This window comes from Narcine bancroftii, chromosome 1 (genome assembly GCF_036971445.1).
Source record: "Narcine bancroftii isolate sNarBan1 chromosome 1, sNarBan1.hap1, whole genome shotgun sequence".
Classification (NCBI taxonomy): Eukaryota; Metazoa; Chordata; class Chondrichthyes; order Torpediniformes; family Narcinidae; genus Narcine; species Narcine bancroftii.
This window is the reverse complement of record NC_091469.1, coordinates 466,176,720-466,201,432: the sequence shown is the minus strand read 5'-3', so window position 1 is coordinate 466,201,432 and position 24,713 is coordinate 466,176,720. Positions and strand designations below refer to the sequence as shown.

Sequence of the window (24,713 nt, the reverse complement as noted above, 5' to 3'; positions counted from 1 at the left end):
CCAGATATTTTTATTTCATTGGGCACAATGGCTATCAAGTTATTTCTGTGCAGGAATGATAGTTCCTCCAGCCATCAGAGGACATTGTACAAACAACAACCTTTCAAGTTTGGTTTTGGTCCGTTAATCTGATCATCATTTTCCGTATCACAAGATGCCATTGTTGGATTCCACATGTTTTGGATGCCTTCTGTTGTAATATTCAGATTGAAAATTTTCCTAGTGTTTCTGTTGGTTTTATTTTAATAGAATATTCTGCAAAACCACAAATTATTTTCCTTTTTTTTTCAATAACTGATCAACATTTAACGAAGTAAAAACACAATGTTAGAGAAACTCAGCTGGTCAAACAGTGTCCTTTTAGTGGTGATAGGTTTCCTCCATTGTATGTAGTTATTGTTGACTCCTGTATATATGGAGCTGACCCGCCCACTGATGACTCATACCCTATGACTCCTCCTCCATGGTCCTGGGCCATAGGGGTCGAGCCACCTCTCCCTTCCCTCCATTACTCTACCTGGATCCGGGCCAGTAAGGTTCTTCTGTGTATTAAAGCCTACTGTTCCCTCAGCCTAGTCTTTGTGGTTACTGGTAGTGCCTAACACTTTTATATATCAAAGATAAAGATACGTAACCAATGTTTTGGGCTTGAGCAAAATGTAGGTAGGTGCCCGAACAAAATGGGGGAGGGGAGAGGGGAGCCCAGTCCCACAGGCAGGTGGTAAAAAGTGAGGGAGGGCATACCAGCAAATGGGGAGGGTGGGTTGGGGGGGGGGGGAAGGGGGGAAAAAAATGGGATGATTAATAAAAATCATTGACCAAAATTCAGAAGATGTTGCAACTGAGAGAGTTATTTTTAGATTTGCAAATCTTGAATGGCATTATCACCATTTTATTGTGTGAAACTTTTATTCTGAAGCACAATGGTTTCTGTTCTTTTTCACCGTTGAGACAGCTGTTAGTTCTAATGAGGAGTGCTAGCATTACAGTATCTTCAGTGATTGAGACCCGCTCAGGGAACAGAATGTTCCAGAACAGTCTGTGGTGTGTGAGGGGGAAAAACTGCTGCACTGTCAGCTGGAAGTGTATGCTCTGTTGCTCTCCAGGACAAGATAAATGAGTTTTGTTGTGCTTTGGCAGACATCAGCTTTGTCTGGGAATAGCAGTATCTCACTGCCACCCCAATGGGATTCTGCTTTTAAATCTGTAACCTATGATTGATAAAGCAAATGAAGGGTCTTATCACTCCTCAGGTTTGACGAGGCCTGGTCCCGACAATTTTACAGATTTACCTCTTGACTCAATAATAAACCAATTGTTTCATGGATCTTTACTTCAATAGTTAAGGGTTCTTGTTTTCATCTGTACGGTTATTTTTGAGGTTTTGCACATTTGTCCTTTTCACTAAATGAAATTCATTAAATGATTGCCAATAAATTTGAAATTTACCACCCAGATCATGATTATGTTAGATTGTGAGGATGGCAACTGTCTTAGATCTCACAATACATTAGCTTTTATATCAGCCCTCTATGGGCTTGAAAGGAAAATCCTCTCTGTTGTGAATGCAATGTTTAAGTGACACAAATTTAGGATAATTTTCCCATCTAAAATTAAAAGATTACCATTCTCATTATTGTTGAATTCATGAACATTTTTCCTTATTTTGTTGATTTTCTTTAGTTTCACATTGATTTAATTAAACTGCATTCCATCTGGGTCTTGTGACCTTTTGGCATTGCCCAGCCACTGGCGTAGAAACGGAATGTTGAGCAGCATAAGCTTGGGCTGGGTGTCAGCTCGCTGCCTTTGCAATAATGACAGCAGTCCTCCCATTCACAGTTCTGTTTTGATTTTCTGGTGTGTGCTGTGCCTGGAGCTCAGTGACCAGTGGAGTTCCGCAGGGGTCTGTTCTGGATCCCTGCTGTTAGATTTTTATTAACTACCTGGGCGAAGAAGTAGAGATTGGTCAGTAAGTTTGCAAATGACACAAAGGTTGGAGGTGTTGTGAATAGTGTCAAAGGTTGTCATAGGTTACAACAGAATGTAGACATAACGCAGAGTTGGGTGGAAAAGTGACAGATGCCGTTCCGTGCGGATGAGTGTGGTTTCAGAAGGTCAAACTTAAGATGGACTACATGGTTAATGGCAGATTCTTAACAGTGTGTGGAAGATCAGAGGAACCTTGGGATCCAAATGCATTGATCTCTCAAGGTTGCTGTGTACGTGGATAACTTGTGGTAAGATGGTCTTCAATAGCCGGGAGACTGAGGTCACGAGGTAATGTTGCAGTTCTATTAACCTCTGGTTTGACCTCTCTTGGAATATTGTGTTCAAGTCTGATCATCTCATTGCAGCAAGGATGTGGAAGCTTTGGAAAGGGTGCAGAAGAAATTTACCAGGAAGTTGCCTGGGTTGGAAAACAAGCCTTAAGAGGCAAGGTTAACAAAGCCAGGGCTTTTCTCTTTGGAGTGAAGAAGGATTTTATAACAAGATTATGAGAGGCATAGATAGGGTGGACAGTCAGCACCTTTTCCCTGGGCTACGGAGGCAAATACCAGAGGAGATCTTTACAAGGTAAGAGGACCAGAGTTCTTAGGGGAGACGTCAGGGTAATTTTAAAAAAAATACATAGTAGTGAGTGCCTCGGATGTATTGCCAGGGGTGTTGGTGGGAGGCTGCGACAATCGGGACATTTAAAAGAGTTAGGCAAGAAAAATAACAAGTTATGGGTGTGAAGTAGGTTTATAGAGATTCAGACAATATCATGGACCGATGGGCCCTTACTGTGCTCCAATGTTATATTGGACAGAAACGACATCATTTTAAATTCTTAGCTGCATTACCAAAAAAATATTCCTATCACCTTGCCTAACAGTGTGCAGTGTTTATCTGCTGCTGCTTTCTAAACATTATTCTCAGCATCACACTGCTTCATATTCAAAATCCATTTGTTTACAAATATTTCCACTTCTGGTTTCTGCATGACTCTTGGATGAATTACGAAGAGAGTGGAAGTGGCTGAAAATTATCTGTGAACATGATGGTCATCTTAGTGAAGAAAGTTCTATTTTCTTTTGGGCTGCATGGATTAGCGTGATGTAGCTACGGTAAATTGAATTGACACATGTATTTAGTAGTCTCTGTACTGTGTATTCACATTCAGTTGACACAACCTGGAGATGGATCATATGAGGGTATTTTTTGATATTCTATACTTCCTGGATATTCTATATTCTATATATTCTATACAAGTATATTCTATACTTGCTCTCCATTGCAGGCAAAATCTTCGCTAGGATTCTACTAAATAGAATAATACCTAGTGTCGCTGAGAATATTCTCCCAGAATCACAGTGCGGCTTTCGCGCAAACAGAGGAACCACTGACATGGTCTTTGCCCTCAGACAGCTCCAAGAAAAGTGCAGAGAACAAAACAAAGGACTCTACATCACCTTTGTTGACCTCACCAAAGCCTTCGACACCGTGAGCAGGAAAGGGCTTTGGCAAATACTAGAGCGCATCGGATGTCCCCCAAAGTTCCTCAACATGATTACCCAACTGCACGAAAACCAACAAGGTCGGGTCAGATACAGCAATGAGCTCTCTGAACCCTTCTCCATTAACAATGGCGTGAAGCATGGCTGTGTTCTCGCACCAACCCTCTTTTCAATCTTCTTCAGCATGATGCTGAACCAAGCCATGAAAGACCCCAACAATGAAGACGCTTTTTACATCCGGTACCTCACGGATGGCAGTCTCTTCAATCTGAGGCGCCTGCAAGCTCACACCAAGACACAAGAGAAACTTGTCCGTGAACTACTCTTTGCAGATGATGCCGCTTTAGTTGCCCATTCAGAGCCAGCTCTTCAGCGCTTGACGTCCTGCTTTGCGGAAACTGCCAAAATGTTTGGCCTGGAAGTCAGCCTGAAGAAAACTGAGGTCCTCCATCAGCCAGCTCCCCACCATGACTACCAGCCCCCCCACATCTCCATCGGGCACACAAAACTCAAAACGGTCAACCAGTTTACCTATCTCGGCTGCACTATTTCATCAGATGCAAGGATCGACAATGAGATAGACAACAGACTCGCCAAGGCAAATAGCGCCTTTGGAAGACTACACAAAAGAGTCTGGAAAAACAACCAACTGAAAAACCTCACAAAGATAAGCGTATACAGAGCCGTTGTCATACCCACACTCCTGTTCGGCTCCGAATCATGGGTCCTCTACCGGCACCACCTACGGCTCCTAGAACGCTTCCACCAGCGTTGTCTCCGCTCCATCCTCAACATCCATTGGAGCGCTCACACCCCTAACGTCGAGGTACTCGAGATGGCAGAGGTCGACAGCATCGAGTCCACGCTGCTGAAGATCCAGCTGTGCTGGATGGGTCACGTCTCCAGAATGGAGGACCATCGCCTTCCCAAGATCGTATTATATGGCGAGCTCTCCACTGGCCACCGTGACAGAGGTGCACCAAAGAAAAGGTACAAGGACTGCCTAAAGAAATCTCTTGGTGCCTGCCACATTGACCACCGCCAGTGGGCTGATAACGCCTCAAACCGTGCATCTTGGCGCCTCACAGTTTGGCGGGCAGCAGCCTCCTTTGAAGAAGACCGCAGAGCCCACCTCTCTGACAAAAGGCAAAGGAGGAAAAACCCAACACCCAACCCCAACCAACCAATTTTCCCTTGCAACCGCTGCAATCGTGTCTGCCTGTCCCGCATCGGACTGGTCAGCCACAAACGAGCCTGCAGCTGACGTGGACTTTTTTACCCCCTCCATAAATCTTCGTCCGCGAAGCCAAGCCAAAGAGAAAGATACTTCCTGGAATATCAATTTTAGCTATGAACCTAGTAAGGTGTTTTTTTAATATAATGTAACTTTTCAGTTATTAACAGCTATGGGAGGGGTTGGGTTGAGGAGTACTTGGGGGTGTAAGGAGGAGGAGGAGGTGTGTAGGTGCAAGCTTGATTGTCAGCCTGGACTGAGAGGTCTTTTTGTGTTGTATTTGCTTTCAATTTTTGATGCAGTTAATTTTTTTTTTCAAAACTCATTGTTCTGCTTACTCGAATATAGTCTTGGTTAAAAAGAACATTCAACCCATTTTGTTCTTAATTTTTAATAAAAAGTTTGTGACCTTGAAGAATGCATTGCAGACTTTTGATACTCGGTGGTAAAATGACTGCAAACAGAAGGCACAGATTTAATTTTACAGGAAGGAACAAAAAGATGCTGTATATTTTTACATGAAAGCGATAATGACCTCGAATGTGCTTTGGTAGAAGATATTCAATAGTAACTTTCAAATTCTTGAAAGTGGAAAACTTGAGATTGTATCTAAAAGAGTCCGCTGCTCAGATGGATATTTCAATGCTGCGCAATGAATAGAATATTACACCACAGTGACAGCCCTCTGGCCCTTCTAGTCTGTGCCGAACCATTTTTATGCCTCGTCCCACTGACCTACACTAGTCCTCCATACCTTTCCCATCTGTGTACCTGTGCAAATTTCTCTTAAATGTTAAAATGGAGCCCGCATTAACCACTTCAGCTAGAAGCATATGCTATATAGCCTCCTCCCTGCACTTTGTGTTTCTGTGGCTCGATGGGGAATGACCACAAACATCTAGTCCGAGCGATCTAAAATTTTAATAAAAGTATAGAGCGAACACCAGGCAGTTAGACCCTTGATCAATCCCATGAAACACATATTCCTATGAAAAATACTTGCGTCAAGCTCTCTGCTGCTGCTGTACCAATGTGCAAGTAATAATGAATCACATGGACCATGATCTAGCACTGGTGTTTATCAGAGTGGAGGTGCCACTAGACGGCTGTGATGACTATATCTATCTCGGCTAATGATTGGGAATGGGCTCATGGGATGAAAGCCAATTGTTTTGGATTAGTTCTAGATGCCGTGAACAGGACACGTTTATGTTTTTTTACTTTTTTACGGAGTAGGTTTAATGCAGGGCCACACTGAAATAGTTTAAAATTTTAAATTAAATTTAGACATGCAGCACAATAACGGGCCATTCCGGCCCATGAGCCTGTGCCACCTAAATATCCCAATGAACCTACAGCACCCGCACATTTTAAAAGGTGGGAGGAAGTCAGGGGATCTGAAGGAAACCCACGCAAAACACAGAGAGAACGTACAAACTCATTACAGGCAGAGCTGGATTTGAGCTCTGGTTGCTGGCAATCTAATAGCATTGTGCTAACAGCTACGCTACCTGCCTCTCGTTGTGGAGGACATCTTGAGCAAAAGAGATGTCCCATCTCCCCTGGAGTTTTAGAAGTAGAGTCTTTGTTTTAGAACTTGGCACAGACTCCAAGCACTGGCCATTTGCATGAGTCCTTTCTTGTTTTCTTTCACATCCAAGCTGCCTCTGCCCATTCACCAAACACGAAAGGATTTAACGGTAGCTAATTAGCCTACAGAACTGCGTCTTTGGGATGTGAGAGTTATCCGTAGCACCCAGATAGTCGTGGGGAGAACAGTCACACTCCATAGAGACTCTAAAAAAAAAATCTTCCAGCAGCTTGAATAATGTACAGATTGCATGATAAAAATGAGAATCCATATTAAGTTAATATAAAAATCTGGCTGGACAGGTGGAACTGTTGTGTATAGTCTCGTAGTTCCAGTTAATCCTAGTGGTGCTATCTGTGTGGAGTTTGCAACTCTTTTTTTGGGACTGGGCAGCCTCCTTGGGCGCTCAAGTTTCCTCCAGCATTCCGATGAGCTGCTGGGTGGTGGGTTAACTTGCTCATCGTATAGATTGGCAGAGGAAACTGGGTAGGGTATGGGGGAGAGTTTGTTGATGGGGGTCTGTAATCCAAAAAGTAGAATTGAGTGTACGCGAGTGCTTGATGGTGTGAATACAGTGGACAGCAAGATCTGCTTCTGTGCAGTATGATTTCATGACTTGAAATACTATTACATTTAGCATTGTGTTGAATTCGTTCAAGTGTTTATTCTGCAACAGAAAGCGGCTTCTGTTATATTTTTCCTGAAAATGATGAAGGGCCACCAAAATCATTGATTTGTATATTTAATTGGATTAAAGATTAATGAGAGCAAGTTACACATGGGCTATGGCAGAGACCAGAAACAGGAGTTCACCAATTTGCATGACCTTGCTCAGTTTTGCTGCTGGCAGGGGTCCATTCTGATGGGTCTATTTTGCTCTTAAACATAGATACAAGAGTCTCACTAAAGATCTTGGCTGCCGGGTTGGAAAGTAGAATTGCCACTCTAATTGTAGCTTCCAGGAATAGTAAGACAGCTGAAATTAGGTTTTGCTAGCTGCCAGATGGATCATCTCAGATTCACTATTTGTATTGTTCGAATCGCACGCAGATCTGTGAAACAGAAGACCTTGCCGTGCGAATGAAATACAAGATAGCTTAATGGGAGCCTCGTAATTTATTGCTGTGATGCGAAGATCTTGTTTTACTGCAGAGGTCGTTACACAACCAAGCTATCTTTTGTTTGGGGATCTGTGCTCATTATGAACAGGCCTGCCATGGCTCAAAAATTGTTTTGGGATGGTATCTATAACTTGGTTTGGTTTTGCTATGATAGCTTCAAACCTAACTCAGATTTGATTTAAATTGTGCATCACAGAATAAAAAATAGAGTATTGTTAATCCAGAGCCGATGACATAAATATTTATTTTAATGTCTTTATGACTAATTTACAATTTTATGGCCCATCTTTATTTTTTTAGGAGACTAAATGAATTGTTAGGATCTCAATATTTTCAGTTGTTATGACCTTGGCATTTACAGTTCCTGAAACAAATGTATATTTATAAATGGAAAATGCTACGATGTGATTAATATGCTATCTTGTCCACCAAATTTAAAAAAAACTTCCAACATCTTTTGCATCAAGGTTGACACCTTTGTATTGAAGTAGCATGCTTTAGCTTAAGGGTGGTATTAAATTAAAGAACCTTGCTCCATTACTGCAGTTTAATCCTTATTAAACCTTAATTTAATGTCGATTTGAATTAAGCGTGCCAGCATAAAATGGCCTCTAGTGGCTTGGATGCTGCTAAATGCAATCAACGTTCAGATCAGTATGTGAAGTCTGCTTTCCTTGAATAGTGCACAGACAGGAACAACTGACGTTGTAAATTTCAAAATATTAAACTTCATTAAATGTTCATACGTGATCCAATCTTTTTTTCTATCGTCCCATCATCAGACCCAGATGGAGTTTGAGTATACTAACATTCACTGAAAGCAACAGCATGTGTTTTGCAGTTGATATATAAACATTTTCAAGAAACAACAGACTACAACTAAACTGAAAACAGCAAATACTTTTTGTAGATGGTCACTGAAATGCAATAAACAAGGAAGCCAAATCAAGGGTGGCAGGAATATTAGGGAAAATTCTTCTCTCGTGGACCAAAAATCAGTCAGTATACTCAATGATTTAGCATCCACATGTTTTTTTCGTGTGTGGAGGATTTCAAAGATTTGTAGCTCTGACTTATTTTGAAAATTCATCCCCTTATGTTGGAGAAAGAATATAGATGTGGTAAGTCTGGAGCAATACACAAAATGCTGAAAGAACTCAGTGGGTCAGTCAGCACCTGTGGAAGCCAATGGACAGCTCATTTCTGTCTGAAACCCTTCAGGCGGAAGCCTGAGTGAAAGGGTAGGTGAGGGGGAGCACAAGCAGGCAGGTGACAGGTGAATCAAGGTGTGGGGGGTAGGGGGAGAAAAGAAGGGGGGGGGCAGAAATGATAAGTGGAAGAGGCAGGTGGCTGAGGAAAATGTGCTCCCATAGGAGGAGAGTAAATTAATGGAAGGAGGTGAGGAACTGGAAGAAGGAAAGTGTGGTTGACGGCAGATGGAGAAGGTAGGGAAGGGAAAGGGCCAAAATTATCAGGGTAAGATGGGGAGGGGGTTAAAGTTTTCCCAGAATTTGGAATGATGTGGTCTGGTTTTACGTATCTTCAAAACCATATTTTTATTGATAACTATTAATAATATAACATTTCTTACTTTACTCTAAACTTAACATTAACTTAAGTGTGTGTGTGTGTAGGCACGATTGTAAAAAAAAATCAATTTTTAATGTTCAGTCAATTCCTTAAATTGTTGTTCAAAAGTAATTATGGAGGCATCAGAGTTTTCAAAACTCACATAATTCTAGTAGAGTTATTTTCAGAGAATTCTTTCTTCCCCCCTCTTGCATGGAGGGTAACAGTATCTGTGTTTCTCATAATGATTTCACAAACTCGAGTACGAGTCCTGATGAAGTAACCATCACGATGGTTTATGATCCAGAATGATCTTGCTTTCTTTGACCCAGAATTTGATCAATCATGTGATGATAGAAAATGCCACCGCAGCACTGCTGTCCCTCTTGACCAAGAGAAGCAGAAAAGTGGCCATCCTTTCCAAAGCCACTGCAATTCTGTGTTTCTCCATTGGCAAAGAGAATGCAACACCAACAGTACCTCTCTGACAGGAGGCTACTGCATTTCTGACTCCAGATGAATCTTAGTGCAATATTAGAATGGAACTTTTTGGCATGTCAAAGTCGCATGACATCACTGCTGTCTTTGAAGTTCCTTCAAACCACTTCGAAAGTATGAATCATGAGCAAATTTGTGCTGGTCATTCAAGCAGCGACTTGCTCGTTTGAACAGTTTATGAAACAAATGCCTGCTTGTTTGATTAAGTGTCTTTTCTGAGTGTTTGAAGTTCCTCTCTCCCAAAAGTTTAAGAGATAAAGTTTCTGGGCTGTCTGCACAGCTCGCAAACACTATTGTCTTAATCGCTTCTGTTTTTATGGCTGTTTACACAGCTTCAACCAATTATGGAATAACAGTCATTTTGACTGTCAAAATAGTTTCTGTGTGTGATGTCTGTGAGTGTGCCACTGTCCAGCCCACAATTCCTTTGCTAAGAAATATATATTATATAACTAAAAATTAATAATAACACAATTCTGCCACAGAGACATTTTCCCCATTTCTTCCCACTCCCACCTGTACTATTCACCTATAACCTGCCAGGATGCTCTCCTTCCCCTCCTTCCACTATTTATATTTAGGCATATGTCCACTTGGGCTGAAATGTTGACTGTCCCTTGCCTTCCATGGGTGCTGCCTGACCTGCTGAGTTCTCCCAACCTTTTGCATGGCTCCCTCAAGTTAGAGATACCCATTTTGGAATCTTCTTCAGCATCTCCCATTGTCATAATCCCTCGGACTCTTCAAATCTCAACAAGATCTGAGAGGGGCTTGAGTATTAGCTGGACTGAATGCCTGATTGCAGGGAGAAAATCAAATTTGTCCATTTTTATTCTTTTGTAAAGTACTTTGTAGGCAGTGTCCCTTTCAAGGCATGGTTGCAGAAATCTAGTCTCCAGTTTGGGGATTTTAACCATTTGGTTGCTGAAGTGTGCTGATGGTTGGTATCACATCTAATTTTTGGGCGGTCTTGGAAATTAAATGGCTCGTTTAATTTTCCATTTTTGATATAATATCAAGTAGGGTTAAGTAACTCAATCTCCTTGTAAAATTAAAATTTAATTGGGCCATATATTTTTTATTCTCCGACATGAATATGAGGACATTAACCAAACTGTAAAATAAAAATGTCAGAAAATGCCACACAAAAGTGCCATTGCTCGTGAATGTGTATGCCGTTTAGGTCTCTGGCAAGTTGAAAGCTGAACCATAGAACACTGCAGAACAGAAACAAGCCCTTCAGCCCATCTAGTCCATGTCAAACTACTATTCTGCACAGTCCCATTGATCACTGCACCCAGACCATTGCCATCCATACCCCTGCTATCCATCTACCCAATTTTAAAAAAAATATCCAAATTGAGACCTCATTCACAACTTTAGCTGGCAGCTCATTCCACACACACTGCATTGTAGTTCCCCCTAATGTTCTTCCTAAACACCTCAGCTTTCATCCACAACCCATGTTCTCTATTTTTTGTCTCACCTAACCTCAGTGGAAGAAGTCTGTTTGCATTTGCTATCGAAATCCTTATTTTTGTATACCTCTATCAAATCTCCCCTTTTTTTTTCTTCTATGCTCCAGGGTACAAAGTCCTCACCAATTTGACCTTTCCTTGTTACTCATTTCCTCAAGGTGAAGTTATTTTTGTATATCCTAATTTCTTGATACTTTTCGTCTCTAGAAATATTATTCTATTCAATAAGATGATCCTTGACTAGTTTCTGAAATGCAAAGGTTTACTGATGAAGATAAATTATAGGAAATTATGATTGAAATTTATAACTTTAAGCTCAAAAGTCTATTTTGGCATTGTTACCTAATGGTTATTTGTTGTGTCTTTCAGGACTGTAACATCTGCTGTTTTTACTGTGGGGGATAATGTTGTATCTGGTAGTGATGACAGAACTGTCAAAGTCTGGGATCTGAAGAACATGCGGTCTCCTATAGCAACAATTCGTACCGACTCGGCAGTCAACAGGTATAATATTTTTAAATATATCTTGAAGTTATAAATTGCTATTAGTTATTAAGGAACTAATTTCTCCTATTTTTCCCTCTCATTACTTGTTAATTTGTGATTCATTCTCAGCTTTAATCCTCTTCATTAGAATCTTCGTTATTGTGAAGTGCATTAAAAAGTTTTTCATTTGACTCTTTACCATGCAATATTCTTAGATCAAAAGAAAGGTTAAATGTGGTCTTTTCTGCTTTGAAACCACAGTTAATGTTTACTAAAATTTCACAAAGTATATCCTTAGTCTTGCGGCAACTTTATGTTTTGCAGAGAAGCATCTAAAGGTATTTTGCAGATTAATGTCAATGACGATCTGAAACACTGATGCACAAAACAAAATACTTCAGTTAAACAAAAGGAACTTGATCTTAAATTGTTTCTGTGACACTACTGAGAGAGATACTTTAATATTTTAAGATTTTTTTTTCTCACTTCAAGAATTTTAAGTTCAAATCCCTCCAGTATTCATAAAATCAGTCATTTAGCCAATCTGGATCTATGTTTCACATCTCAAAGTAGAAATACTGAAGTTAACAGTCACATGCAACCCATATGATTATCCATTTGAACAGTGTCAATGTTTATAAATTGATACCGTGTGAATTATATTAGAAACAATTTAAATTTTTCACCTGATAATCTTTCACCTGATGATCTTTCAAAAGAATGTTATCGATTAAATGTTATTTACTCACACGGGCAGTGCTATACGGTTGTCTACATACATTTAGTTTCTCCTAATCATGAATTGATTGCCAAAATATACTGGGAAGGATTTCTAAAATAGAAACAGAAAATTTGGAAAATATCCATCAGGTCAGGCCAAATATACGGGAAGAGGAACAGAACCAATGTTTCAGGTTGAAGACCCTCCATCAAGGATCGAAGGATTTAATCTGTGCCAGGATACTTGTCAGAATAGCAATCCTTGTTTAAAGCTTCCTCAGATTGCCTCAGCCTCTAATGTTGGCTGCTCCACTGTGACAATTTCCATTCATATCAGAGATGTGCTGCGATCAAATGGATTTTCTCGATCCACTTCAGTTCCCAAAATTGGGTATTGACTCAGATATCTGCTGGGCACTTAAGACTAAGTGGATCAATCAGGGATGATTTCCAAACTGGGCACAAGAGGAGATAGCATTTGAGCACATGATTTCAAAGAATTGAGTCTTGGGGGTGGGAGAGAAGCCCTAACTTGAAACGTTGGCTGTCCCCTTTTCTCTCCCTCATCTGCCGGGTCCCTCCAGCTTTTCATTGTGTGCTCAAGATTGCAGCACATTGGGTTTCTTTTATTTTTGAACCGTTTCATTCCTTGATTTGCAAACAGAAATAGTGGAACACTTCTTTGCATTTAGATCAGTATTCATAGAGAGATGAAGTTAATGTGTCAGGAATGTTAATCTTTATCAGGTCTGGAAGATATTTTAATGAACCTGTGTTTTTCATGTTTGTGGAAAAATGTTGCGAGGCTCTAATGAAGCAAGATGTGGAAAAGGAAACTATTGCTTGTGAGCTTCCTTCCTGCAGTTAATTTATTTAAATTCCATGTTTTTTTTACTTTCCAATTTTCTCATTTAATATCCAACCCAGCTTAATAATAAAAAAAAACCTTATCTATGAAGCACACCCATAAAATTGGGTGAAGATCAGTGGCGCCACTTGAGCAACTCTGCTTGTTTCATTTTGCCATGGACAGATAGACAGAGCTACAAGTATATCCTTTTACTGATAGCAAGGCAAGATAATTATTGTAAAAATGGAATTAAAATCTAATTATTCGTGTCTAAACCATTTTACGGGATTTTGAGGTCACGTGGTACATTCACAGGAATATTTGGGTTTGTATTGAGTTTGTTTTTATGAAAAATGTAACTAGAAATCTCACATTTGAAGTGTGTGTGTGTGTGTGTGTGTGTCTCACACACACACACGCTCACACACACGCACACACACACACGTGAAATTAGCAGACACAGATTTGGGATAAGAGATTTAGAGGAGATAGAAGAGGTGGGGGAAATTTTCACCCAGTAAGTGGTATGTACTTGGAATGAACAGCCTGAGAGGGTCATTGAAACAAGATTGCTGACTGCACTTAAGAAATACCTGGACAAGCACTTGAATTGCCGAGGCATAAAAGGCTACGGGCCAAGTGCGAAAAGATGGAATTGATGTGAAAGAATGTTCACTGGACAGCATGGACGAGTTGGGCTGAAAAGCCTGCTTCTGTGCTGGGTGATTCTATGACTCGATCTCTTAGCTCTCAGTGGATCATGTGTTGAGATGGCCACCGATCTTATCTAATTTGGAGTTCTTCACTCCACAGGCTCTTGCCTTTTTGTCCCCCTCCACAGAATCCATAAGCAGATCTGCCCTTGTTTTATAATAGATTGCTCTTCCCTCACAGATAATTCCCTAGGTTACTAATGGAAATTAGAGTAGTAGCGGATGGAATTAGAAATCCAGCATCGCAAAATCAAAGCAAAAGGCACTGTAACAGTAAAACTGGTGAAAATACAAGTGAAAAAGCAAAGCTTTGAGTAAATTTTTAATTCCCGCATTTTCACTCATAATGTGCACATGCACATAATGCACAGAAAACCATAAATAGGGTCAAAAGTATATCGTGCACATGCATATATCACACGGGTGTAATATTCTAATTTATGACCAACAAAAGCAATTGGCATTTAAATGGTACATGAGACAAAGCACAACCAGTATTTGCCACAGTTAATCCCCTGCAATTAACACCCAATCAACTTCTCCCAGAGATGTCAATCACCCATTACATAGATGATATCCTGCTGCAACACATTAACAAGCTTTGGAGAGGAATCAATTACATTTTAATTCTAATGGTGTCTGAAATCAGAGGCACTTGATGTGTTAATCATCTCCCTCAGGGACTGGTCTGGGCAACTAATATTGATAAGCGGCAGTGCCCCAGCCAGAATGTCCTGCTTATAGGAATACTATGGCATTCAGTACAAAGAGGTATTCCTAAAATCAAAATTTTGCATGGTCGCTATAAATTGTGCACGTTCTTTCATTGCCGCTATTACATTCTCACGCTCACTAGAACAGTCCCATGCTCGCTATAAATTGCCAGTGCATCTTTCCCACAGCCACTATAAATTGTGCACGTTCCTTCAATGCTGCTATTATATTCCCACACTTGCTGTGACTTCACAATAAGTTGCTGGTGCATCTTTTTGACGACCACTATATATTGTGTGCATTCTTTCAATGCCACTATTATATTCTCACACCAGCTATAAATTGCCAGTTCAGCTTTCCCATACCCACTTTAAATTGTGCGCGTTCTTCCAACATGTAAAAATATTCTCATATAGTGTACACGCGCATATAACATGCTGGTGGGGGGGGGGGGTATGCCTGGTTTGTAAAATACAATAATTGTTCTCAGTTTGCAATGATACTTGCACGTGTCTATTAGATCAGGATTACAGTTAAAATCCAATATTGCAATGTTAATGCCCTTTTTATTGGAATATTTGTAAATGTTTGGTCCCTTTTGTAAGAAATTAATTTTTTTTTCTTATGATATTCCAAACAACAGATGAGATGTCTAGTCACTATCCTGTTTCCATCTAAATTTTCTTTTTTTTTCCTCACAGTTCCCACATTCTTTCCATGACCAGTGGCCTTAAGTTTCCTCTCTTAATATTGTGCCCTAAATTAAAATCGCAAGCCCACTCTATTGGCTGTGTCAGTAGGGTGATAGCAGCAAAGATCCAATCAGCCTCCACAAAGATAATTTTCAATGTTTGATTGGAACAAGAGGGCATGAGGGGGCAAGATTTTAGAAATATTAGAGGATGTTTTTTCACTCAGCGAGTGGTGGCAGAATGGAATGATCTTCCAAATGAGATAGTTGCGGGAGGATCCCTTCTGTTATTTAAGAGAAGGTTGGATGAGTACATGGAGGTGAGGGGGTTGGAGGTTTATGGGTGGAGAGTGGGAGGGTTGAGCTAGTGGAGTTGTTCTAGTGAACTGGTGCGGACTCGAAGGGCTGACATGACCTGTTTCCACATTGTAAACGGTTATATGGTTCTATCATTGATATGGATGACACACAACAATAGTCCCAGCACCAATTCCTGAGGCACAGCACTAGTCACAAGCCTCCAGTCTGATAAGCAGTCATCCACCACTACTCTCTGGCTTCTCCCGTCCGGCAATAGTTGAATCCAGTTCACTACTTCACCATGAATACCTAGTATCTGAACCTTCCTGACTAACCTCCCATATGGGACATTGTCAAAGGTCTTACTAATGTAGGCAACATCCACAGCCTTTCCTGGTAACCTCCTTGAAAAACTCTATAAGATAGATTAAACACAACCTATCACACACATGTTGACTATCTCTAATCAGTTTTTGTCTATCCAATTAATGGTATATCCGATTTTAGAACATCTTTGAATAATTTACCTACTACTGATGTCAGGCTCACTGGCCTGCAATTTCCAGGGTTACCTTTGGAGCCTTTGTTTTAAACAATGGACATTTTAAATATTTATGCCCAAGCCCCTGCAATTTCTACACCAGCCTCATTCATTGTCCAATTGTCAGACCCTGGGGATTTATCCATACTTAATTGCTTTAAGATAGCAAGCACTCCTCTTTAATCTGTATATGTTGCATGACCTCACTGCATGTTTTTCTTATTTCCCACGACTGTGCCCGTTTTCTGAGTGAATACTGATGAAAAAATCCATTTAAGATCTCCCCATCTCTTTTGGCTCCATACAAAGTCAATCACTCTGATCTTCAAGGGGACCAATTTTGTTCTTTACTATCCTTTTGCTCTTAATATACCTGGAGAAACCCCTAGGATTTTCTTTTACATTGTCTGCCAAAGCAATCTCATGTTTTCTTTTAGCCTTCCTTATTTTTTTCTTGATGTTTTTCTTGCACTTTGTATACTCCTCAAGTACCCCATTTGCTCCGTTGCCTATACCTGCAATTCACCTCTCTTTTCTTCCGAACTAGATCCCCAATATTCCCTTGAAAACCAAGGTTCCCTATGCCTACTAACCATGCTTTCAATCCTGACAAGAACCTACAAACTCTGTACTCTCAAAATTTCACCTTTGAAGGTCCTCCATTTACCTCGCACATCCTTAACTGAAAACAAGTTATCCTGATTCTTGCATTCTAGGTCCTTTCTCATTTCCTCAAAGTTGGCCTTTATCCAATTTAGAATCTTAACCCAAGGCCCAGTCCTATCCTTCTCCATAATTAACTTGAAACTAATTGCATTATGATGACTAGACCCAAAATGTTCACCTACATATACTTATGTCACCTGTCCTGTCTCATTCCCTAATAGGAGATCCAGTATTGCACTGTCTCTATTTGGTACATCTACACTGTATGTTGATTTAGAAAACTACCCTGAAGACATTTGACAAACTCCAAGCCATCCACCCTTTTACAGTATGGGAGTCCCAGTCAATCTGTGGAAAATTAAAATCCCCTACTATCATAACCTTGTTTCCTGCAGCTGTCTGCTATCTCTTGACAGATTTGCTCCTCAAATTCTCATTGACTATTGGGCGGACTATAAAAATATAACCCCATGACTGTAGTCATACCTTTCCTATTCCTCAGCTCCACCCATATAGGCTCAGTAGATGAGCCCTCTGGTCTGTCTTGCCTGAAAACAATTGTGATATTTTCCCTGACGAGCAATGCCACTTGTCCCCCTTTCATTCCCCCCCCCACCCTGTTCTATCTCGTCTAAAGCAATGGAAGCCCACAACATTGAGCTGCCAGTCCTGCCCCTTCTGCGACCAAGTTTCACAAATGACATAATTCCATATGCCAATCCATGTTCTAAACTCATCTGCCTTTCCTACATGTTCACCTAAGAACATTTCCAACATGTACAACCCGTTGACTTCTAATGGTGCATGCAATTTTCACATTTTTTCCCTCCTCTATCTGCTCTGGCACCCTGGTTCCCACCCCCCACCCCTACCCCAGCCCTTGCAAATCTAATTTAAACCCACTGGAGCAGCACTGGCAAACACTCCTGCAAGGATAGTAGTCCCCCTTCAGTTCAGATCCAAACCATCTCACATTCCCTGGAAGAGAGCCCATTGATCCAGAAACCTGAAGCCCTCCTTCCTGCACTATGGTTTTAGCTGCATGTGTTAAGCTGCATTATCCTCCTTTTCCTAACCTCACTAGCATGTGGCATGGGTAGCACTCTTGAGATCACATCCCTGGAGGTCCTGTCCTTGGCCTTTGATTTTTGATTGCACACTACTGGAAACTTTTTTATTCCTGTTTTCTATTACTAATTCCACTGTGAGTACATTTCTCAAAGCTCTTAAATTCTGCCCAGCTTCTGCAGTTACTCTACATGAATGACCTGGGTCCATTCTGGTAAATGGGTTCAGCATGCTCTCTCATGCCAAGATATCCTGTCCAAATTGATACGTCCAGAATGGAACAAAAAAATCTACTCAAGATCTAGGAAGGAGCAAAGTCAATAAATTGGAGAGGGGATCAAGGAATAACTTCATTTCCCATAAGCACAACTTGTCACATAAGGTACGACATGTTGAGAATATTGCTGGAGTAACAAAACTTTTCAAAATTGATCTGAAAAGCAGAAATATTTACTTTTCCAAATTTGTCTAAATTATCGTGGGGAATTTCACTTTCTCCCTTAAATGTTGTTGTTATTTAAAATTAACTCATTAACAGCCAGGTCTTTATTGGAAGATCGTGTATTCTGTCACTTGAGCACATAATGCAGATGGCATTTCTTGGCAGTACATTGCTGTCCTTCAGATGAAATACTAAAGGAAAAATAATTGAGGTTCTCTCATGACACTTGAGGGAAGCTGAAAAATTTTCAAAGTGCAGACCAGGAGGAACAAATTGCATGAGGAACTCAGCATCTGTTGGGAGGTGGGGAACAGGAAATGTTGATATTTCTGATTGAGACCTTGCATTAGATTTTCCAAGTGTTCCTGCCGAGCATTAGTGTCTTCTTAGCTTTCGAACTTGCCTCGTTGAACAGCAGGGAAATTCTCTGGTTATGATCTCAAACAAATCATTTATCTCTGCCCAGATTTGGGTATTCACACATTGTCTATTTTGTTGGACTATGAACCAGCAACTCTATTAATCAGATCATTTATTGATCGTAAAATGCTTTAGGAAATCATAATAATTTTAGAACCAGACCGTCTAGCTCACCAAACCCACACCAATCATTAAGTACTGATTTGTGCTCATTCCCCCCCACGCTCCCATCATCTCCACCCAGATTTTGCCTTTCAAACTAGGTTTCAGTTATATGGTCATTTAACCTACCAGCCTACACATTTTTGGAATGCAGAGCATGCAGGGAAAATCCATGCAGTCACCAGGAAACCATGTAAATGGGAGTAAAACAGGAAAGGCTGCAAACAATGGAATTGAAGTAAGAGCACAATGCTGTAGATACCCAAGAGGTCAAACCAATTTGACCTGCTGAGTTGCTCCAGCATTGTGCTTTTACAGAGACCATGTAAATGCTAGATATTGAATAGAGTCCAGTTTGCTGGAGTGGTGAGGTAGTGTCTTTCTCAGCTGATGGTGATTTATACAGTACCTCAATGTTGGTACTGAGAGGGCCAGATGATTTTACAATCCAGTTTGGATTTTGTTGTAGTATTTAATTGTAATATTTGTTAGGCATTAATAATTTTTTTTAAAAACTTTATTTATTCATTAAAAAAAACAAATAATATATGACATATACAACAATTAACCATAAACATGAATGTTATTTTTTATATATAGAAAAAAAGAAAAGAACCCCCCCACCTTCAGCCAACTCTCCTAAGGAGATCCATAAAGAAAGAAAAAATATTAAAGAAAAATTAAATATACATATTAAGATCTAATCAATGTAAATTGAAATATAAATATTCTGAATATAACAACCACTTATTAATAAAAAAATTATAATTATCACGCGAAACATACGTAATTTTTTTAGGCATTAATAATGACTAAGAATTGTATAAAACCCCAAATGTTCTGGTGAATTCAGAGTTGCCTTTTTATTAAAAATAACTGACAAGACTAATCTTCACCGACTACGCCTTGCTGTCAATTTTAAAGTAAGGTCAGAATGAAAGAAATGGACATAATCAAAGTTTATTGCATTGGAGATTTAAAGGTGTGAAAAATTTGGGAGATTGTTTTAAAGAGGGTAAGTTTTTATCTTTAAACAGATGAGGGAAGGTTTTGGTATTGATAAGAATTCTTTATTTCTTTATTATCAAAACCTAAAGTGACTTAATTTGAGACTTTTCTTATGAAGGTACCAGAGAAGGGTTATATTTCATTTATGTATCAAATATTACAGGATGGTATGGATAAAAAGGGTTGGGTTAGATCTAAAAGTAAATGGGAAGCGGATATTGGTTTTATTTTTTCTGAAGAGGATTGGTTAGATATCTGTTATGATAGTGTAACTAGACTGATAAATGCATGTTATGCAATGATTAATTATAATTTTTTACATCAATTATATTTGACACCTGAAAAATTAAAAAAATATGGTTTTCATGAATCAGATTTGTGTTTTAGATGTGGTGATACGGTTGGAACTTTTTTTTCATGCTGTTTGGTTATGTATACATATACAATCTTTTTGGAAGAAAATTCAATTGTTTTTAGAATACCTGTATAAGATTAAAATAGTTTTATATCCAACAGTATTTTTATTGGGTAGTTTGCAACCTCTGAAAGGTTTGGGATTAGATAAATTCCAGCTTGCTTTTGTATATTTAGCTTTATCCGTAGCGAAAAAATGTATTGCTAGTACGTGGAGATATGATTTATATTAATAGATGGCATAATGAGATGAAATATTGTTTAATAATAGAAAAAAATTATGTATGTTTTGCATAATTATAATTTTTTTATTAATAAGTGGCTGTTATAGAATATTTACATTTCAATTTATATTGATTAGATTTTAATATGTATATTTTTAATATTCTTTTTTATTTTTTTATGGCTCTCCTTAGGAGAGTTGGCTGAAGGGGGGGTGTTCTTTTTTTTTAATATAACATAACATATAACATAACAATTACAGCACGGAAACAGGCCATTAGGCCCTTCTAGTCCGCACCGAACCAAACACCCTTTTCTAGTCCCACCTCCCTGCACAATGCCCATAACCCTCCATCTTCTTCTCATCCATATACCTGTCCAACCTTTTCTTAAATAATACAATTGACTCCGCCGCCACTATTTCTCCCGGAAGCTCATTCCACACGGCTACCACTCTCTGAGTAAAGAAGTTCCCCCTCATGTTACCTCTAAACCTCTGCCCCTTAATTCTTAACTCATGTCCTCTTGTGTATATATATATATATATATATATATATATATAGATAGATATAGATGTCTATATATATTGTAAGGTAAAACATCATGAGATGGGAATGTGTAGGGAGTTACCCTGTACAGGGCAGTAACAAGAAGGGGAGGTGTTCTTGTACTCCTGTTAGGTAAAACATCATGAGATGGGAATGTACAGGGCTGTAACAAGATGTAAATGCATCCTTGTACTTACAAGATAAGAGAGACATTGATGGATTGAGAGGCAGGAAGCTAGCAGGGAAAGGATAGCAACAGTTTTAGTCATTGGACAAGTAATGATATGATGATGTTCTAAGCACATATCCAAGGGTATAAAAAATCACCATTTTGCTGATAACGGCAGAATGCATTCTCCGACTAACATGTTTAGTCGCAAGTGTTACAATCCGGTAATAAAGAACAAAGAACCCTGATTTCGACTCAGCCTGGTGTTTGTCTCACTCATTCATGAACAAAGCAGACCTAACAATATCTATATCTATCTATATATATCTATATCTATCTATATATATATATATATAAATATAATATATATAGAGGTGCACCAAAGAAGAGGTACAAGGACTGCCTAAAGAAATCTCTTGGTGCCTGCCACATTGACCACCGCCAGTGGGCTGATATCGCCTCAAACCGTGCATCTTGGCGCCTCACAGTTTGGCGGGCAGCAACCTCCTTTGAAGAAGACCGCAGAGCCCACCTCACTGACAAAAGGCAAAGGAGGAAAAACCCAACACCCAACCCCAACCAACCAATTTTCCCTTGCAACCGCTGCAACCGTGCCTGCCTGTCCCACATCGGACTTATCAGCCACAAACGAGCATGCAGCTGACATGGACATTACCCCTCCATAAATCTTCGTCCGCGAAGCCAAGCCAAAGAAGAAAGAAGAAAAAGAAAAGATATATATCTCGAAAAAAAATCATGTTCATGATTAATTGCTGCATATGTCATATATTGTTTTTTGAACGAATAAATAAAGTTTAAAAAAAAAAGAATGAAAGAAATGGTCTCTTACAAAAAAAAACTGCTTCAAATGTTCCCCTTGCTCTAGATTGAGGCAATGGGTTGGCATCATTCTCCTTGGGAAATGTCACACGAAGTGCTGCTGTTTTAAAATGTTTCTGAAAGCATGGCAATGAATTATGATTAGTCCTGGTAAAATTAACTGCTTTATTGTTATTTAAAAAAAATTAGCCGCCGCCCTCTGCAGTTATTTGACAGAATATAAATGTAATTAAGATTCGTGAAAATTAACATGTTTCACTGTTGCTTGGAGGTTCTTTTTAAAAAAAAATCTAATTGTTATGCCTGTTAAGATAGTGTCTTGGTATTGAATGTGGGTGGTGTTAGGTCTGCTTTGTTCATGAATGAGTGAGACAAACACCAGACTGAGTCGAAATCAGGGTTCTTTGTTCTTTATTACCGGATTGTAACACTTGCGACTAACAAAGTTAGTCGGAGAATGCATTCTGCCGTTATCAGCAAAATGGTGATTTTTTATACCCTTGGATACATGCTTAGAACATCATCATATCATTACTTGTCCAATGACTAAAACTGTTGCTATCCTTTCCCTGCTAGCTTCCTGCCTCTCAATCCATCAATGTCTCTCTTATCTTGTAAGTACAAGGATGCATTTACATCTTGTTACAGCCCTGTACAGGGCAGGGTAACTCCTTACACATTCCCATCTCATGATGTTTTACCTTACAGTGGCTGTCTTTTCAACAACCAAAGCGTTTTTGGACATTCTTAGTTATTATTAATGTCCAGAAAATACTCCAATGCTATTCACGGACTGCTCTGCCACTACAAGAGGATTCTCTGCACAATTGCAAAGTCATTTAACTAGGATAACTGAATTTTTTTTTTGTACTTATTGTGTTTTTAATTCTGTTTAGCATATTATGTAGCTTTTAGTTAAACAAGAAAATCTCCTGGATTCTCATGTAATAAACAAAACGGAGAAATCAGCAGGTCACGCGGCATCCAGATTCTATCATTCTGCATGTTGCTTGACCTGCTAAAGTTTCTCTGGCATTTCTGATTATTCTAGTTGCAGTTGCATCAAGTAAGGATGTTGGTGTATATCATTGTGCAATGTATATGGCAATAAACTGATAATCAATGTACTTCTAAATGCAAATGAGAATAAAGAGTTGCAAAGTAGCCTGGCACACTCAATACCAACATTCAAAAGGAAAATACCATCACAGAAATAAGGAAGACCACTTATTTCATTAATCTAGCACAGTAGATTGCAGCATTCTTCTTAAATGTTTTCAAATTTTGCTTCCAGTATTTTGCCAGTTTTTTTAAGAGTACAGCCAAAATATTAACAGAGAGAAAAAAAAAATCTGCAATGAATGGCTTCCTTATAGAATCCCTTGATATTACAGCACAGAAGGAAATTGTTTGATGATCATGTCCCTGCGAGTTCTTGTGGAAGCTTACTCCTTCGGAAAAAAAATGTTCTATTTAACTGCAATGTGATTTTAAAATTACATTTGATCAGATCAAAAAAAAATCTGATTTTCTCTGGGTTAAATTAGTGCTGGAAAAAAAAAGTGTGCGTTCCAATCTTTAGGGAGGTGGGCTTCAACTGTTGTCAGTTCTGAAGTCCAGTGGAGTACTTCCTCATGATCCTTCTGCAAGTCTGTTCAGGACGAGGTCACTTCCTGTACAGTAATCCGTTTTGAGCATTGCAGGGCAGCTGGAACCCAAGTCCATTGTTGGCCTCCAGGTAACATGCGTACTTCACTCCACGGCAGTCTGATATTTCTTTCCCGGTTCCATGATGTAGCCAGTCCCTTAATCCTCTTCCTTGGCCCCTGGCACATCCCTTCTCACAAATCTTGTGTTTCAATTCTCCCCTCCAGCACCTCCAGTTATAAAAAATGCAGTGGAGCACCCCATTTTTCTTTCCTCCCCCCCCCCCCCCACCCCCTTCAGAAGTGCTCTACTGCCTGGGGCTTAGGACAGTTCTCAGTGAATGTAGTAAAATTGTTAAAGGCGGCTAAATTATTCCTCCTGTTATGAACCCAGAGGACCCCAAAACCCAGCAGCAATAGATATTCACCAAGACAAATGGTTACTTAAACAAAAGTTGCTTTTAATTATCTTTAAACATGAAAACAGAATCACACTTTAACTTATCACTATTGACTTAATTAACCTAACTTAACCCCCTTCTAATTCTAAGCGCATGTGTATGCAATGTGTGTGTAAGTTCAGGAAAGTTCTTTGGTTCACAGTCCAATCTCACTTCTCATTCCTCCAAGTTCACTGGTTGCAGGCAATTCTTATACTGTCCACAGAATTTAACATGTATAAAGTTCATCAGGCTTTGGTGCTTGAAGGATAAATGGTTACCGCTCAGGAAGGTTCCTGTTGGTTTTCAGAGAGAGATTTGTTGTATGCTGTACACCCACAACTGATTCCTTTTTAATCAGCCACTTCAATGTCTTGTTGACGAAACTTTCCCCCTCAGGGATCTCCAGATGATAGCCTCTTTCTTTCAGGTCACCACAGAATTCCTTCCTTTTCACTTATTCCAAGTGAAACATTAGACAGCCAGTCCTCTCATCTTGCATGAACCACAAGGGCTTTGACCAGGCTGAACTAAACACTCACAACCCATCTTCCAAATGGAGTTTTCCACAAGCTTGCCAGCTTGTCCTGTTCCAGTCCCAGCTGCTGCTGCTGACTGTAACACTAGAACTGATCTCTGTCTCTCTCTCTCTGAGAGAAAGC

The 24,713-nt window shown here is 39.6% G+C and overlaps 1 protein-coding gene across 11 annotated transcripts in view; it reads left to right on the top strand.

Annotated features, from left to right (window-relative positions):
* wdr37 (WD repeat domain 37) overlaps nucleotides 1-24,713 on the top strand; it is a 141,119-nt gene that overhangs the window by 110,000 nt on the left and 6,406 nt on the right. For all 11 annotated transcript variants that reach the window (XM_069914683.1, XM_069914685.1, XM_069914691.1 and 8 more), the window contains one exon: nucleotides 11,361-11,495. In XM_069914683.1, the coding sequence (XP_069770784.1) occupies nucleotides 11,361-11,495 (135 nt within the window). The remainder of the gene's footprint in view (nucleotides 1-11,360; nucleotides 11,496-24,713) is intronic.